This window comes from Panthera onca, chromosome A1 (assembly GCF_046562875.1).
Source record: "Panthera onca isolate mPanOnc1 chromosome A1, mPanOnc1 haplotype 2, whole genome shotgun sequence".
NCBI lineage: Eukaryota > Metazoa > Chordata > Mammalia > Carnivora > Felidae > Panthera > Panthera onca.
The window spans coordinates 93,855,846-93,874,177 of NC_138339.1; the positions used below are offsets into that span (position 1 = coordinate 93,855,846).

Below are 18,332 nucleotides of genomic sequence, written 5' to 3' on the forward strand. Positions count from 1 at the left end.
ATGTTGACTGCTAAATTCTTGCAACCTTTTCATGTTTGAAATTTGTTAGAAAATGTTGAAAAGATTTCTATTTTATGAGGTTAATTCCTAGAATTGGAATAGATTTTTCGTAGTATGTGCCCGTCTTTAAACTCTGTGAAGTTAAAACATCAACCAGAAAGTGTCAGTTCCCTCACACTGTCAACACTGCTTTTTAGTTCTTTTCAAATCTCTGCCAACTTGTTAGGCATAAACTGGTAATTCATCTTTTAAATCACCATTTCTGTGTGCATTTTTTAAGTTAATATATAATGAATTGAAAAGCTTCCTAATGTGATGTTGGTTATTTGAACTACGAAGCAGTAATCAGGATTTGAGCGCCTACCCGGGGGCACTTAGCTTATTACCAAGCACAATACCCTCAAGAATAACTTGCAAACTGAATTATATTGGCAAGAGTTACTTCTAGGCCAGTGTCATACACAGGCAGTGGGGAAAGAGAGGTGGGAGTCTAATGCCAGATTGCCAAATGGGTCTGACTTAACAGGTCCTAGGAAATGGTTCTTTCTTCCTTCACAAGAAATTCGTAATCTCGCATTTTACCAGAATGCTCAGAATTCCAAGCATTAGTATTTTCTTCCTTTGTGTTGAGGCAATTAGATCCCCATCAATTCTATTTTAGAATTCAAGTACTTTACTTCAGAATGGGCTCTACAAAATTATGGTGTATCCAAAGGATGAAATGCAATGAAGCCAATTAAAGAACTATGGAATTCTACAATTACTGACATGTAAAGAAGTCTATGATATATTACTTGTGCATTAAAAAAAAAAGTATGTACATGTCTGTACAACAGAAAATTTGTGGAAAGATATTTATTATAATAGTGGCTACATCCAGTTAAAGGACATATGGCAGTTTTTGTACTCTTTACATATTTCTTGTTTACTTTTGCCATAGATATATAAAAATTTCTTTATTAACAATAACAATATAAGAAGGCTATTTGCATTTTGATAAAAATAAAATTGAAAGTATCCCAGAAAACCACTAAGCCATCAGCACCTTATTAAAATTTAATTTAGGAAGATTTTTAAGTCAAGGTTAAAGTCCCCTAAGGAATGAGACCCAGATCCAGCATAGTTTAAAAGGCATAGAGTTTTAAAGGGAAAAGAGTTAAAGGCAGACTAGGCAAAGAAGTCTCCAGCTATGTATTAATCAGCTGAGGGACATGTCTGTGTTGTCCTGGGAGGATTTCACTGGAGAAAAATCAATAGGCAATGGAAGTCATCTGTGGTCTTCAGATCCAAGAGAAACCAAAAGGGTGAAGGCTCAGAGTCTGTAAGGACTCAGTAGATCTTTACACTACCACAATTCCTGCTTTCGATATTATAGAAGAAAATACTTCCTGACCAATGATATTCAATTTTTGCCTTACAGCAGGCCCAGGATCCAATGCCAGTTAATGTTTTCAAATATATGTTTAAGATTTAAATTGTTTCCTTTATACTTCAAAAAGACTGAAAAGGAGAATAGGACATATTAAACCACTTACCTCAATGGGAAGACATGTCTGTACACAGGCAGATGTTCCCGAATGTGACATCAGAGTCTCGGGTTTAATTTGAAAGTGTGTTTTGCACATGTAGCCTTCAGAACAGTCCTGTGTTGCATCACCAAAGAATACATAAGAAAATGCCAATTATTTTAAGAATTCATCATTTTAAGTACTATAGTTTTCCATAAGTTTCAAACTGAGCAATAAAAAACTAAATACATTCAAAGAAATGAGATAATATGGATAAAGAAATTCATCCAATAAACCCTGGACATAGTAGCTACTCATTGAATAGAAGTTTTAATCCTCTACCATTCTCACTTATTAATGATGTTTCCCCCTTCTCTTAGATCTCCCTGCTCCTTCCTAAGCAGTCCATAGCACATAAGTCATAGAGCAAAACTTCTCGTTGGCAGCTGTTAAAAAGCATTTAAACTTAAAGAAATATTTCATCACATATTAATATTGATTTCATGGCCTATATAAAAAGAGAAATTTAAGGAGAACTTGCAACAGATCTTGAAGTTAGAAGGGACCTTCCATTTTGACTTCTTGTTTAAGGCAAGATCTCCATTAAATGTCACAGGGAAATAATTATGCAGCACTTGCCTGAGCACTTCCAGGAACCCACGCTTTACTCCCTTACATGACTACCGCCTCCATTTTCATACATAGTACATTGTTCATTGAGAAAGTATTATACTGCATTGAAATGTTTATCTTTAACCTTAACTCAATGGTTTCAATTCTGCTCTCCAGAGTCTAAACTCTTTTCTACAAAGCCATTCATTCTTTAAAACCTTGATGACAATACCACCATTTTCAAATGTTCCATGGGGAACATGGGATTTCCAAGCCCTTTACCAATTTGTACTGCTAGCCTCTTTCTTATATTTGCTCTTAAATACAGTAATGGATAATGTTTATCTAATTGTGGTCAGTTCCATTTTTTTAAGCAAAATTTGGTTGAATTCAATAAGGTCCTGTATATGGGGCGCCTGGGTGGCTCAGTCGGTTGAGCATCCGACTTCGGCTCAGGTCATGATCTCGTGGTCTGTGAGTTCAAGCCCCGCCTCAGGCTCTGTGCTGACAGCTCAGAGCCTGGAGCCTGCTTCGGATTCTGTGTCTCCCTCTCTCTCTGCCCCTCCCCTGCTAATGCTCTGTCTCTCTCTGTCTCAAAAATAAATAAACATTTAAAAAATTTTTAAAAAAAAAAGGTCCTGTATAAAAATGTAATACCTCATGTACAAACATACCTACGTATCAATGAATATTATTAATTCTCCACCAAACTATCATACTAACATTCACATTTTAACAGAAATAGTTATAATTAATGAAGATGAGATTACTGACTCTGACGCAGCAGTTAAAATACAGAATAGCATTCCAACTAAAACAATTCATAATTCACTTAAATACTATTAATAAGATTCAAAAATCCAGTTTTTATCTATAAAATAAGAAAAGAAAAATTTTATAGTACATTTTAACATTGCTTCTTTTTTTTTTAATTTTGTGTCATGCCAACAATGTAAGAGCATTGGATTTTAGGTACCTGAGCTAGTTTGAATAATGTCCCTTCTAAATTCATGTCCACCTGGAACCTGTAAATGTGACTTTATTTGGGAAACAGGGTCTATGCAAATGTAATAAAGTTAAGAGGAGGTCATACTGGAATAGGGTAGACCCTGAATCCAATGCAAATGGCATCCTTACAAGAAGAGGGAAATTTGGTTACAGAGACACAGATACACAGTGGAGAAGGCCACAGAAAAACAGAGGCACAAACTGAAGTGGTACATATACAAACCAAAGAATGCCAACAGTTGCCACCAATCATCAGAAGCAAGAAGAGGCAAGGAAAGATTTTTCTCTAGAACTTTTAGAGGGAGTGCTGCCCTGCCGACATATTGCTTTTCAACTCCCAACCTCCAGAACTATAAGAGAATGTACTTGTTTTAAACCATTCTGTTCATAGTACTTTCTTATGGTAGCCCTAGGAAACTAATACAGGAACTATATTTTCTGAGAAATCTGGCAGCACCTTTACAATGCCTCCTGGTTGCCTGGGCTGACACTTTACCAGCACTCACAAAAGAATGCTGCTGTTTGGTCCTGATCAGCACCAGTTCTAATTGGCTGGATCCAACTTATTATGATTGGTTGATACCACTGCCACAGGTTGTTAAACATTTTGAATATCATTCTTCCCTGTAAAGTAAGCTATTAGGTATCCAATATAATCACCTTTTATTATTTCATTCAAGTTATACATTTTGTAGAATTAATCATTTTTTTTAATTCTAGTTCTGCATCATCTAAACACAAAGTACATCCCCGATGTCCTTTTACCACTGAAATCTCTATATTTAGACAACATAAATGACATTTAATATTGGTTTAAGTGGAGAAAGATATATGTAGTGAGTGTAGTTCTTGTTGCTGCTTTTTACATCAGGTTATTTATTGCCCCATCTTCTGGAAGAGTAGTCAATTATCTTCTATGGAAGCATTCCCTACTTCCCTGTCAGTGTGGACATGGCCTCCCCACTATGAGAATGATCAAAGAACTCTGATCTGGCCAATAAGGACATCAGTCCTGCTGACCTCAGAAACTCAGACGGGCAGTCTACTCAGGGCCAATGAAAACAGTTCAGGACTTCAGTTAGGGGACGGGGAACGGTATTCTCTTTTCGACTGGATTTCAACCAGGAAGACGGGCAGCCTTGGCAGTGTTGGCAGCCATCAAGTAATTAAATGGAGCCTGAGAACGAAGCCAATGCAGAGGAAAGCAAAGCCATGAGATGCAGAAAGACCAGATCCTGATTACACTATTTACACCACCCATACTTAAAGTTAGTTCTACCCTCAAATTTTGCGATTACCCGGCTTCAAAAAGCCCCTTCTTGGCTTCACCCAACTTGGATTGGGCTTTCTGTCACTTGCAACTAAAATAATCTTTCTATAAAATGACCTATATTGTGTTTATTATGTTAAAACTAGATGAGTTTTCCTGCTGTTGAGAATGGGCCTCCTATAACCACAGAAAGAGGCTCCTAAATCATGAAATAGTTTGACTTGAATGACTAAACTAGATGGTTTTCTACTACATTGTATGATCACCCTCATTATACTAGATAATCAATAGTTGATTATATAAAAGATTTACCAAATACAGTAAAACCATAATGATACGTGTTTGTGAGACAGAAAGTACTGGCAGTCTGCAATTTGAAAATAATCTAGCTATAGAGGGAACAAAAAAAAACCCGTTTAGACATTCAGAGAAGAGTTAGAACTGAACTGTGTGTACTGAATCTGATTCATCAAATGAAGGTAACTATTCTGTTTCATGAGGGCTGATCATACAACCTCTTCTTACGGCAAATTCTAATACAAGGCAAAATACATCTCCTTTGACACCAAGAGGTTAAGTCAAAAATTCCTATACACCTGTGTTATAAAATCTAAATGTATTATCTGATCTCTTATCCAATGAATTAAGATAGAGAGATGTGTCATTTTTAATATTACTTGTAATTTAAGGGATGTTGTTTCTATTGTGGGTACTTTCTGATACTACTTATTGGTGTCTGTAAGGAGATACATGGGATTTTTGACACAGCCTATATATATGGTAAATTTCTTTTCAGTATCAATCTCTTAACAGTCAACATTAGCCTTGAAAAATTAAATATAGAAAAAAAAGAGTTTATAGAATATTAGCTTCCTTTCAAACATTTACTTTCACAGAAGTAGGCCTTCTCCTATGCTGTTTTAAGGCAGAAAAATATGTTCTCCTCTTCACTGTTGAAGGTTGCTTTTGTAGAGACAAGCAAACATAAAAGCATGAGGAACTGCCCCCTGAGCTAGTACTACAGTCTGTCTGGCCCAATAAATGAAAATTAACTCAAATCTCAACTGACTTTCCTGGTAGACACTCAACTCTAGCTTCCCTGCATTCGTTCTGTAGTTATGATAGCTTACAATTCAATGTCAAGTTTTCTTTAATTTTTTAACATGTGTTAGTTTTATTTTCCCCAAGCAATCCAAAGTTAAGACTAGGCCCCAGCCCCTGGGGAAGAAAGGGTCCTAACTACAGAGTCTGCTTGCACATAAAACACTGGTTCCTTGTCTCCACGGAGTCTGAAAACACTCTGGACCAGAACAGGAGAAGGCAGGAACAAAGGAAACCTTGCAGTTTATCCAACTCAACCCTATCGTGTTAGAGATTAGAGGGTGAAGGACTTAAGTACTTTTAAGAGATCTGTCTTACAACTAATTGGGGGAGCCACTGGAACTGGAAAACAGGCCATATGACTCCAGTGCTCTCCATACCACACTAAGCAATTCTGCCAGAGATCAGCATCATGGTAGAAACATGCTTACTGACTGTTGTGGAGTGGTGAAAGCCCAAACTTTGCACACTGAGTAACAAGCTGAAGCATTCAAGGGTGATCTGGAAACCAGGAGCCTCCTTGTCATCTGGGAGCTTGTTAGACACACAGAATCTCAAGCTTTGCTCGGGAACCTCTGATTCAGAATCTGTATGTAACAGGATCCCAGATAATTTGTGTGCACTTTTGGAGGCACTGAGGCAACATGTACTGCAATCCCTGATTCAAAGGGATTGCAGACTGATTACATTAAACAATGGTTCTCAACCTTAGCTGGGGTTCCCAGTCACAACTTTCCTGTAGTCTGTAATGCAGCATCCAGGATTGAGAATTACTTCACTTAATTCATTCAAGTTCCCATTTGGAACTCTAAGAACAGAGTCAACCAAGTAATCTGTAGCTGTCTCAGGGGAAATGGCCACAAACAACTCCCAACCTTTAGGAATAGTATGCTCACTTGGAGCTCTCCATATACTAAACTGGCCTTTGTGAACACTCATCTTGAGCTGTGACAGTGCTGAGACTGCTTTTTAAGTGGTCTTTACTACTACCTCAAACCTTACTTTTTGGTAATTTGCCCAGCCTTAACCTAGGCCTCTGTAACTGCCATTAATCTCATAACTTAAAACTGTCACTGTCCTGTATCTAACTACACTTCAGCCATCAGAACTCCGTGCTGCCCATCTGCCACAAAGCAGGTTGCTTCATTCCATCACTGCAGAAGAGAAACTAATAGAATGTGTCCAGGTGCTGTAAGCCAAACACCAATTAAAAAGAGAACACTTCCTCCGCACAGTCAAAACTCAAGTTATCTCCACAGAATGCCCTTCACTTTATACCAAAATAAGGAATAAAGACTTAAATGAGAAAAAACAATGCCATAAATGTGCTAGATGAAAACACTAGAAAATGTATGTAAATGATTTTATATTTGTATGTTTATATATATATATGTATATATGTATATATAAAGATATTTTAAAAATAGATAAAAACTTCACAGTCATAATAAAATATTGATAATTTCCACTCCACAGAAAAAAAAAAACCTTAACACCATAAAGTCAAAAGACAAACATCAAAATATGAAAAATAGATTTGCAGCCATATCATAGAAAAGGACTAATTATGTCAATATATAAATAGCTTTAATTTCTACAATGTATTGACAGTTCCAATAAACCAATAAGAAAAAGACCAGCAACTCAATAGGAAAATGAGTAAAGGATATAAACAGTTCACTGCAGAGGAAGTACATAGGGATATTAACCATATAAAAATAGGTTTAATGTTTCCCATAAGATAAATGCAAATTAAAACTGTGTGATACCATTTTTTTACCTATCAGATTGGCAAAGATAAAAAAAAGCATGAAAAAATAGCGGGTAGATAAAGATATAAATAAAATGGTAGACACTGTCCTATGTTGCCAGAGCAGGATAAATTAGTATAATCTCCTCAGGAACAAGTTGGCAATACCTATACACATTAATAATGCACGGGTCTTCCACCCAGAAATGCATCTTACAAATACAGTTGCACATTTAGGAAACAGAATTCATGGAATGATATGTATAAAGTATTGCTTCAACAGCATAAAATTGGATATAACCTAAATGCCTATCAGTGAAGTTAAATAACATTATGGTATATCTAAATAATGGAATGTTATGTAGCCATAAAAATTGAGTAAGTTCTACAAGTAGTGATATGGAGTAATAACTAAAATAGATCATTAAGGGGAAAAATGTGCAGAACAGTATGCATGTGTGTATATTATGTCATCATTTGTTTAAATACAAATGCATACGCTTTTGTGTGTACTGAATATATCTGGAAGGATACCCAAGACACTGGTATCAGTGGTGACCTCTGAAAGTGTGGGTGAAGAGGGTAGTAGGGTTAGGAAGGAAACTTACTTTTTTAGTGTACAAAGCCTTCTGTGCCTATAAGTAACAAATACTTCATTGATTGTTAAACAAATCCTTCATTGACTGTCCTTTGAACATATGTCTCCAGGCTATCACACTGCTGTAATAAATTCCAATCTTGAACTTCTAGGGAGAAAATGTCTTGGAAGCTGTATAGAAAGCTATAGAGACAAGTTTTCTAGTGTGGTTCTGATTGTGTATTGGAAGGGGATCTAAAGATTTCTTAACAGAACATGTTTGTGTCTGCTTTCTCACAAGTTGCCATGGGCTATGCCACCCAGAGAGCTGTTATGCCTTTTGGAATCCAGCTATCCAAATAATTATAGGGCTTCTGTTGTTGAATTTTAATAAGGTTTTAATGGTCTCTAGAAAAACACTGCTATCTAAAAAAAAAAAAAGAAAGAAAAAGAAAAAAAAAAGGTGGTTACCTAAGGACTTCAGCTCTGCTTTGTAGTAGTCTTGCACATAGGACTCAAACTCAAGTTAACAGCCCAGAATGGCAAGGTTGCTGGGGAGGAATTAAGGGATGCAGAAGTTTCTAGGTCACTGCCAACACTGATCAAACAGTCCCTTCAGGGTCAGTGGAACCCTGAGTAACAGGCCAAACCTAGGCCACAAATCTCAGGTGGTTATTCTTTCCTTCTGTAAGAGATCAAATCAATACTACCAGTAGCTGCCCATAGCTGATTAATCTAAGGGGTGAAAAAAGAAAGTAAAAACTGCCTCTGGAAAGCAAAGATTATACTGGGTAGATCAGATGTTAAACTAGTACCTGTCCATTTTTTAAAAAGCCAAAGTTGGTGTAGGAAAGTAGTTAAGGATTTAGAGATCCTCCAGAACACAATTCTAAAAATGTTAATGTGTCCCCACCTCGTGCCCACCCCTCACACCCACCCAATCTGACTAACTTTGGTTCCAATTTCTGATATCATCATACCTTCCAAATGCATTTGGAATGCATTTCCAAAAATTTCAAAAGACCAAAAACTCAAGAAACCAAAACCCAAAAGTAAAAATGAGGATATAACATATTTCAGCTTTGAAAAAAAGCTTTGTACATCTCTAATTTTCCCTGGTCTTTTAGTATTTTGGAGTTTATTCAACATAACACAGTAATTTATTAAATAATCTACCCTTACCTCAAAACTTTCTAGGGCAGAGGATTGGAGATGTACCTCAGCTCCAGCTAAGGAAGCTGGGGCTGTCCTTGTGGGGGAAAAAAAATTCTGGCTGGGTCCCATCCAATATAGGCTGATACCCCCTTGCTTCACCATTTTCACAACACAACCCATAATTATTGCTTTTTTCTGTTTGACCTAACGTGTGAATGCCTACTGAACATATTTGTTCATTCGCTGGAAATCAAACAACAAAACACATGTGACCACAGGCCCTTGACTGGAGACTCTCTGATTCTTCCCAATTAAAAGAGCTTTCTTAAGCAAGGCCAAGGTATGAAAAGAAAAGATAATCTGTAGGAGTTTGACTGAAATATTCTCTCCAAGGCAGCAGCATATCAGTGGGTTATACTGCCTTCTATCACAATACCTAGTTCAGCGTGAATCTTGCCTACATTAGCACACTCACTATATACTTTTATTAGACTTAAATTCTAATCCATCTATAAACAAGACAAAGAGAAATAATTACATTATTATTAAATATAATAAAATCTAAATATTATAAATCTTGATGATGTAAAAATAATAATATAATTTAAAAAACAGAAGTAGAACAGGAAGGAATGTGGGAGATAGTATAAGCACATTTAATTCCTCATCTATCACAACAGGAATCAATTTTTATTGTCCAAAGATGAGAAATCAGGAAGCAGACGTACATTATTTAAGGTTAAAGGGATAACTATGAAAATAACACAGATGTTCAATAACTCACAACAAAAGATGCCATGATATAATATTAGGTGGAAAAAGTAAGTTACAGAACAATGATCCCACTTACATAAATATATTATAAGTGTGCATTCATATATTTATATTTACATAGAAAACAAATTACATATCTGAAACAGAGGAAAGAAAATATTTTCTTCTGTATTTTATATATCTATGTATTATAAAAGTTTTTACAATGACCATGTACTGTTTTTCCTTGTAAAAATTAAAACAAAGTAAAATAAAGATCCAACCCATGTAAGAAAACACTATTCTAGGAAGACTAAATAAGGAAAGTTTTAAGCTTTCCTTCCACTCTGAAATCAAAATTATTCTAAAAACCACAAATGTTTTTACATATACTAATTTTTGTTTTTCTCTCCTTTTTAAACTAACCCTCTAGTTGGTAAACCAAAACAAGGTCAACACTTCTTTCCCAGAATTCTAGCATATCTTTGGCAAACATCTTTTTGGCTACTTAAAATTCCAATTTTAAGGGTCTTCAATTCTTTGTTTCATTCATTGAAGACATACCGAGAGGCCTGTCACTGTGCTCATTTGCCTAAGAAGTTGGTTTTCTAACAACAGCTCTGCTCCCTTTTCCTGGCAGGACTCTCAGACCTGCCAAGTCCCCCCTCTTTTCACCTCCAGCCCATTCCTGACTTTGTAGATGAGCAGGAGAACACACTACCCTCCCCTTCCCCAAATGCAGGTCAAACACAGAAAAGCACACTGGCCCCAAGAAAAAAAAAGGCAAAAGAAAACCAGCTACTTGTCAGACCAGAAAAGGTTACTGAACCAATTTAGTGACCTTATCTGACGGAAGCATGCATTTCTGTGTTTACACAGACCTACCCAGCCTGCTTATTTCACACACGTTTTTAGACAATGATTACAGTTTAAGGGATGCTAAATCCCTTCTCTTTCTTGGAGCCAAAGCACCAAAAAGTAACTTTAAATCACATCAGTTCCATTTTCCTTATTAACACTTTCAACAGGTATCTGTACAATGTTGTTTCACTATAAAGCATTTTGTGGGATTTCAGTCTCTTTTTCTTCTTTTGTTTTCTTAATAATGTTTGCAGGTTTTCCAACTTAGCCATTTGGAGTTTTCAATTTTCAGTTCATAGATATGGGACCTCCATCTGTGCCTCATACTTTTTTTATATTAAACAATTTGGTTTTGCCTCCTAGAGCATTCCAGCTTATCTGTGCCCAAGGAATGGCCAACAGCTACTATAAGTGATTAGAGGGGATGTGGGAAACCTGGTGCAGAAAAGTATTTTTTTTCCCTTTGCTTCTACTTCCAATTTAACTTATAGAGATTTACCATATTTTGTTCGCTCTAGTTGAAATCTTCTTAAAGTTTTGTCATTGCTTTTCTAATATCATAGAATAAAAAACAAACATATAAATGACACAGGTTCTGACTTTCCCTGTCTTGATTTCTAGATTTAAAATTTACTCCAAATCTGATTTCTTTCATAAATAATTTCTGTTTTATAACATTATCTCTTCTAAGCAAACTATTCAAGAGAATTAAGAGTACTGAAGTTATTTTATACTGAAAAGTAAACTGAAAGAAATGTGATAGTCTGACAGTAGAAAATTATCAGGGTAGCAAGTTGTCACTTTGATTTCAAAGCATTATTCTTGCAAAGCAGTACAAACAATTTGTTAACTTTACTAGTTTCTCACAAAATAAAATGTGCCTGACCTTAAGCAGTTTAACTCAGAGAAGGCTCCTGCTGTGAGGGTGGGAGGAAGAGAAAGGGAAAGTGAGAAAGGTCTTCCTTTTGTATAGGTGCCATACAAAGTACCGCAAAATGGGTAGCTTAAAACTAGAGATATGTATTATTCTCTCACCATTCTGAAACTGGGGGCTTGACGTCCAAAATCAAGGTGTTGGCACAGCCATGCTCTCTCTTTAGGCTCTAGGGGGAGAATCCTCCCTTGCCTTTTCCTAGGTTTTGATTGTTGCCAACCTGCAGATGCATCACCCCAACCTCTGCTTCTGTTTTCATGAGGTCTTCTCCCTGGTGTGTCTGTATCTGTATGTCCAAATTTCCCTGTTCTTATAAGGACACCAGTCATAATGTACTTAGCACTCTAATCCAGTATAGCCTCATCTTAACTTGATTACAACTGCAAAGACCCTATTTCCAAATAAAGTCACATGCACAGGTTCTGGGTGGACATGAATTTGGGGGGACACTATTCAACTCAGTATAGATAGCAAAGCAGAAAGAGGTGAGTGAAAGGCAGTCACACAGCTGCTGCACAGAACACAGAGGCAGCTTGCCCAGAAGAACAGCCAAGGTAGGACAGAGTCAATGGTTAGTACTTCAGAAGCTGTTCCAGCCTGAGCACAAGAAGCCAGATTCTCACGGCTACTGCTGAAAACCAAAAGGGTTTTGACCAGTCATAGGGAAGAAGATACTGACAGCTTTTAGAGAAGGCTGCACAGTACTAGTACAATCACTGCTTTTTATCCATGAGGCCTGAATACTGTGAGATTGAAGACTTTACTAAAATCATTCTACTTGCCAAAAAGAGCATTCAATATCCACTAATTGGATCAATATCAGGAATGTGGCAAACTCACACTGACAGAAAAGAGGGAAGAGGATGAAAAAGAGGGAAGATGTTATCCTCTCAGTCTTTTTTATTAATGTAACAAAAGTTTCCTGACATATTTCCCAGAATGAGTCACAATCTCTGCCCTCATAGTCATCTCCATTCCAAGCCTGTGCATGTTTAAAGCTTTTCTACTGAATGCCCTCTCCTTCTGTATCTTCTATCAGAACTCCTGCTTCCCAGAGCATGACATGAGCAAATCTCAGAAGAAGAAGGAAGTCTGTTGCCTCTGTATCAAGGCAAGAGCTATGTGAAAGCTGGGCCAACACAATAGCCCACAATGCTACAAATCTTAGGGAGACATCCTTTAATACCTCTTCTTCATTTCCATGAGTTAATCATGTTCTCCCACTGCTCTGCTGCCAATCTTGGTTTGGAAACAGAACAGTGGAACTGATGATCATATATATCTGATAATATCTTAGGTTAAAATCTATATTTATTAAATTTAAATGTTTCATATAATGGCAATACACACTAGTATCCTTCAAGAAGTTTTGCATTCTTCTAAGTGTTTCTTTAGTAGTTCTATAGAATGGAGACTAGATTTACCCTCCCATCTTAAGCAACTAGAAAGCTAAACAAAAAAACATGAAACCAGAATTTTCAGATATGGGGACACAGGCAGTGCAGGACAGTAATCTCTAAGAGATTGGAAATATACAAGGTGAGGTCTACAAGTGTCCCATCTCATTGTCTGGAGAAAGTTCTTATAAAAGAAAAGATAAAATGGCAGATGGTTCCATGGTGTGCTTAAATAATCTAAAGAATCAACAGAAAAAGTAATAAAAATAAATAAGAGAGTTTCAGAGAGTGTCCAGGAAGAAGATCAACATATAAAAACAATAATTTTAGGGGCACCTGGGTGGCTCAGTTGGTTAAGCGTCCTGCTTAGGTCATGATCTTGCACTGACAACAAGGAGCCTGCTTGGGATTCTCTCTTTCTCTTTCTCTCTCTGCCCCTCCTCACTTATTCTCTCCCTCTCTCACTCTCTGTCTCTCTCCCCCTCCCTCCCTCTCAAAATAACTAAACTTAAAAGAAAATTTTAAAAACCAATAATTTTACAAATATAGTAGTAATCAATTAAAATCATGAAGATAAAATACACCATTCCCAATATGAACAAAAATATGTCAAATATCCAGGAATATATGTATCATGTCAGGAAAACTCTACAACTTTACTGTAGACCATGAAAAAAATCCCGACAAGTTTTTTATGAAACTTGTAAAATGATTCTAAAATTTATGTTTAGGGGGGCGCCTGGGTGGCTCAGTCAGTTAAGCGGCCGACTTCAGCTCAGGTCAGCTCAGGTCACGATCTCGCGGTCTGTGAGTTCGAGCCCCACGTCAGGCTCTGGGCTGATGGCTCAGAGCCTGGAGCCTGCTTCTGATTCTGTGTCTCCCTCTCTCTCTGCCCCTCCCCCGTTCATGCTCTGTCTCTGTCTCAAAAATAAACAAAACGTTAAAAAAAAAAAATTAAAATTTATGTTTAGGGGGCGCCTGGGTGGCGCAGTCGGTTAAGCGTCCGACTTCAGCTCAGGTCACGATATCGCGGTCCGTGAGTTCGAGCCCCGCGTTGGGCTCTGGGCTGATGGCTCAGAGCCTGGAGCCTGCTTCCGATTCTGTGTCTCCTTCTCTCTCTGCCCCTCCCCCCTTCATGCTCTGTCTCTCTCTGTCTCAAAAATAAATAAAAACGTTAAAAAAAATTTTTTAAAAAAATAAAATTTATGTTTAAAAAATGCACAGGGTAGTTGATTTTTTTTTAAAAGAACAATGAATGGTATATTTATCAGTTATCAAAATCAACTAAAGGGCACTAGTAATAATTAAAATCTATGTTATTGTGACAGACAAGTAAAATAGATCAAGGATTAGAATATGGAGTGCAGAAGTAGACTCATATGTTGGAATTTAATATATAAGAAAAAAATTGGATCATAGATGGAAGAATGGATGAGTCAATAATAAACATGAAATCATCTGGTTCACCATTAAGTAAAGTAAACCACATTACTATCTCACACAATCTCCAAAATAAATTCCAGATGGATTAAAGCTCTAAATATAAAAAAAAAATAATAATAAAGGTCTAGAGGAAAATATAAGAGAATATTTTCATAATTTGAAGTTAGGAAGGATTTCCTGAGCAAAACACCAACCCAGAAGCCATAAAGCAAAAGAAGGCAGATTTGTTAAAAATTTAAAACTCCTATATGACAAATGACACTATTAACAAAGTTAAAAGAGAAGTGGCAGTCTAGGAAAAAATATTTGCAATACATATAAGAAATGAAGTATTGATAGTCATAATATATAAGTTACTCCTACAAACCGATATTACAAAGATAAACAACCCTACAGTAAAACAGACAAAGGACATAAACAAAAAATTCCTGGAAGAAATACCAGTGACCAATAAGCATATAAAAATATGCTCAACATCAGTGTAATAAGGAAAATGCAAATTAAAACAATATATCATTTTTTACTTTTTAGAATGAAAAACTTAAAAAGATCAGTAATATCTAATTTTATAGAGTATGAGATAATGGGGATACTGATATACTTTTTGATAGGAAAATTAATTGTTACAGTATATTTGGAGAGAAATTTTGTCCATGTTTTCGTTCATTCAACAAATACTATTAGCACCTACTTCATGCAATATATTGTACTAAGCCTCAGGGTTACAGTAGTGAACAGAAAGTGAACAGGTTCTTTTCCTCATGAAGCTTGCATTCTGGAAAACAGGGAGCAGGATAGAGGAGATAACAAATAACTAAATATGTAAAGTAGGTGGGATTAAGTGCAATAAAAGTAAATTAGAGTAGGGATGCCTGGGTGTCTCAGTTGGACCACTGACCATCTCTTGATTTCGGCTCAGGTCATGATCTGACGGTTGGGATGGAGCCCCCCGAGGAGTCCTATGTGGGATCAGGCCCCTGCTTGAGATTCTCTCTCTCTCTCTCTCTCTCTCTCTCTCTCTCTCTCTCTCTCTGCCCTTCTCCCTTCCTTGCTTTCTCTCTCTAAAAATAAGTAGTAAGGGGGTGCCTGGGTGGCTCAGGCAGTTAAGTGTCTGACTCTTGATTTCGGCTCAGGTCATGATGTCACAATTTGTGAGTTTGAACCCCACGTTGGACTCTGCTCTGATTCATGGAATCTGCTTGGGATTCTCTCTCTCCCTCTCTCTCTGCCTCTCCCCTGCTCCAGTGCTCTCTCTAAATAAATAAATAAATACACTAAAAAATTTTTTTCTGTTAAAAAATAAAAATAATTAAGTAAATAAATAAATTTTAAAAAGGGGTAAGGGGGATTGAGTACTAGGATTAGGAAGATGCTATTTTACATTAGGTAGGCAAGTAGTAGCTCCTCACTGATATGGTGAGCACTGATCTAACAAAATAAGGGAATAAGTCATAAAGCTATCTAAGAGAAGAACACAACAGACAGTAGGAATGGGAAGTGCCAAGGCCCCATGGTGTAAATGGCAGGGATATTAGTATGGCTGGAGCAGAATGAAAGAGTGGGGGAATGACAGAACTTGAGACTAGAGAGTAAAGGGTGTAAGAACTGATTAGACCTTGGAAGTCATGAACAAAGCTTTGGATTTTATTCTAAAACTGAAAGTCATTGGAGGGTTGTGAGCCACAGACTTATACGACCAGACTCACATTCTTACAAGACCACTCTAGCTGGTGTTTAAAGACTAGATTCTAAATGGGCATTAATTAGGAAGCCACTGCAACAAGCCAGGTGAGAAATGATGCAGCCTGGGCTAACGTGGTGCAGTCAAGGTGGTGAGAAGTGGTAGATTATGGATATATTTTGAAGATGGAGTTAGGATTTACTAAAGGACTAAACATGGATGTAAGAGAAAGAGAGGAGTCAAAGGTAACTTCAGGCTCTTCTTCTGAACATTTGGAAGCTAATATTTATTGAGATAGGGAAGTATGTAGAAGAAGAAGGTTGGGGTGGAGAGGGAGAAGCTTTAATAAAAATGAATTAAATACCTTGTACACATTCAAATGGAATGTCAATTAGGTTGCTGTAAATAAAAGCCAGAAATTCAGGGACATGATAGGCACTAAAAATACAATTTTTAAGAGATATCAGTGAATGTATAGTATTTACAGCCAACGAGCTGGGTAAGATATCCTAGAGAGGGAGTCTAAATGGAGAAGAAAAGAAGTCCAAAGAATGAGCCTTGGGGCACTCCATTGTTCAGTTGTTGATAGATGAGAAGGAACCAGCAGAAGAAGCCAAGAAGAAACAGTCTCAAGGTAGAAGTTAACTGACAGGTTTATGTCCCAGATGCTAAGCAAAGAGTATTTCAAGAAGAAAGTGATAATTGTGCTAACCTTGCAGTATCGTCAAAATGCAAAGTGAGCACACTCTCTCATTCAGCAATTCCATTTTGAACTATTAATTCTACAGATATATAAGTATATATAAAAGTTGTTCTGCATGGGTATTTATTAAAGTATCATTTGTTATAGCAAATTAAATGCTCATCAATAGGGGACTGTTTAAATTATGGTGTAGTGGACCTAATGGTGCAATAGGGGACTGCTTAAATTATCTTGCATTGAACAGGAGAATGAAATGCAATAATTTGAAAAAATGGAAGAAGTAAGTTACTGAGATGGAATGACCTCTGAATATTAAGTTAAAAAACTACCTGAAGAATAATCATATGGAGTAATTGATTCTAGACACAGGGAAAAGAAAACATACATGTGTGTGTTACCTGCAGAATAGGAAGAATAATGTGATGAGAGAAAACATGAGTTCCAAATCACACTTCCTGGGATATAAATTTGGCTTGTCACCTTGGACAAGTTTCTTAACTTTTCTTGGCCTTCCTTCCTCTTTCTATAAAATCCCTCAAGGGGAGGTTATCTAAAGATTAAATGAATTAATATACAAAAAGGATCAGTGTCTGATACATGGCATTCAGTCAATAAGTGTTAGATATTAATAATATCTTAATAATGTACATTATTACATATAATAACCACACATATAAATTCATAGAAAGAGATTTTATTTTTTTTTTATTTTTTTTTAATGTTTATTTATTTTTGGGACAGAGAGAGACAGAGCATGAACGGGGGAGGGGCAGAGAGAGAGGGAGACACAGAATCAGAAGCAGGCTCCAGGCTCTGAGCCATCAGCCCAGAGCCCAACGCGGGGCTCGAACTCACGAACCGCGAGATCGTGACCTGAGCCGAAGTCGGACGCTCAACCGACTGAGCCACCCAGGTGCCCCAGAAAGAGATTTTAAAGTTTACTCTCCACACTGGTTTTCTCTGAAGTTTGGGACTGGGAGTTGGCAGAGAAGGTGAGAAGTGGCCAAAAACACTTTATCATATATATGTTATATTACTTGAACTGTTAATAATAGACTAATGCAAATTTTTACAAAAGTAGATATGCACTCCTTGTGAAAATTTTTAACTTTTTTTTACTTAAAGAGGAAAAAAATAGTAGGAATTTATGAATCTTAATGGCTATTTTTGGTGATTTTCATTCAATAATTTATGGTTCAGCTGACACTAATAAGATAAATCAAAGAATTAGGATAATGTGAAGCAGGCACCTTAACATTTTCTAGTCATTTCCAAGAAATATACACAAATAAAAGATAAACAACAGTGGCAATAAAAATAGAAAAGACAGAGAAAAAGAGCCTGAATAAAATGAAATAAAGGGAAGAGAATGAAATTGAGCACAAATTCATAGACTCTGAGTCTAACCATTCAGGCAAATCAAAAACCCTATCTATCACATTTGAGAGAGGCAGTCACGCAGCATCTCTGACACATTTCCAGTGGCATGTATTATTAGTCAGTTATACTCTATATTAACCAAATGTAGTCTTCTGTTGGTCCTACTTATCCCACCTGAAACAACACAGAATTAAGACTC

General features: G+C 36.7%; 1 protein-coding gene across 13 annotated transcripts in view; it reads right to left on the minus strand.

Annotated features, from left to right (window-relative positions):
* Positions 1–18,332, minus strand: part of ATG10 (autophagy related 10) — a 270,304-nt gene that overhangs the window by 202,658 nt on the left and 49,314 nt on the right. For all 13 annotated transcript variants that reach the window (XR_013556212.2, XM_060637763.2, XM_060637759.3 and 10 more), the window contains one exon: positions 1,536–1,643. Coding sequence is in view for 12 of the 13 variants with exons in the window: in XM_060637763.2 (XP_060493746.2) it covers positions 1,536–1,643 (108 nt within the window). In the remaining variant the exon portion in view is untranslated. The remainder of the gene's footprint in view (positions 1–1,535; positions 1,644–18,332) is intronic.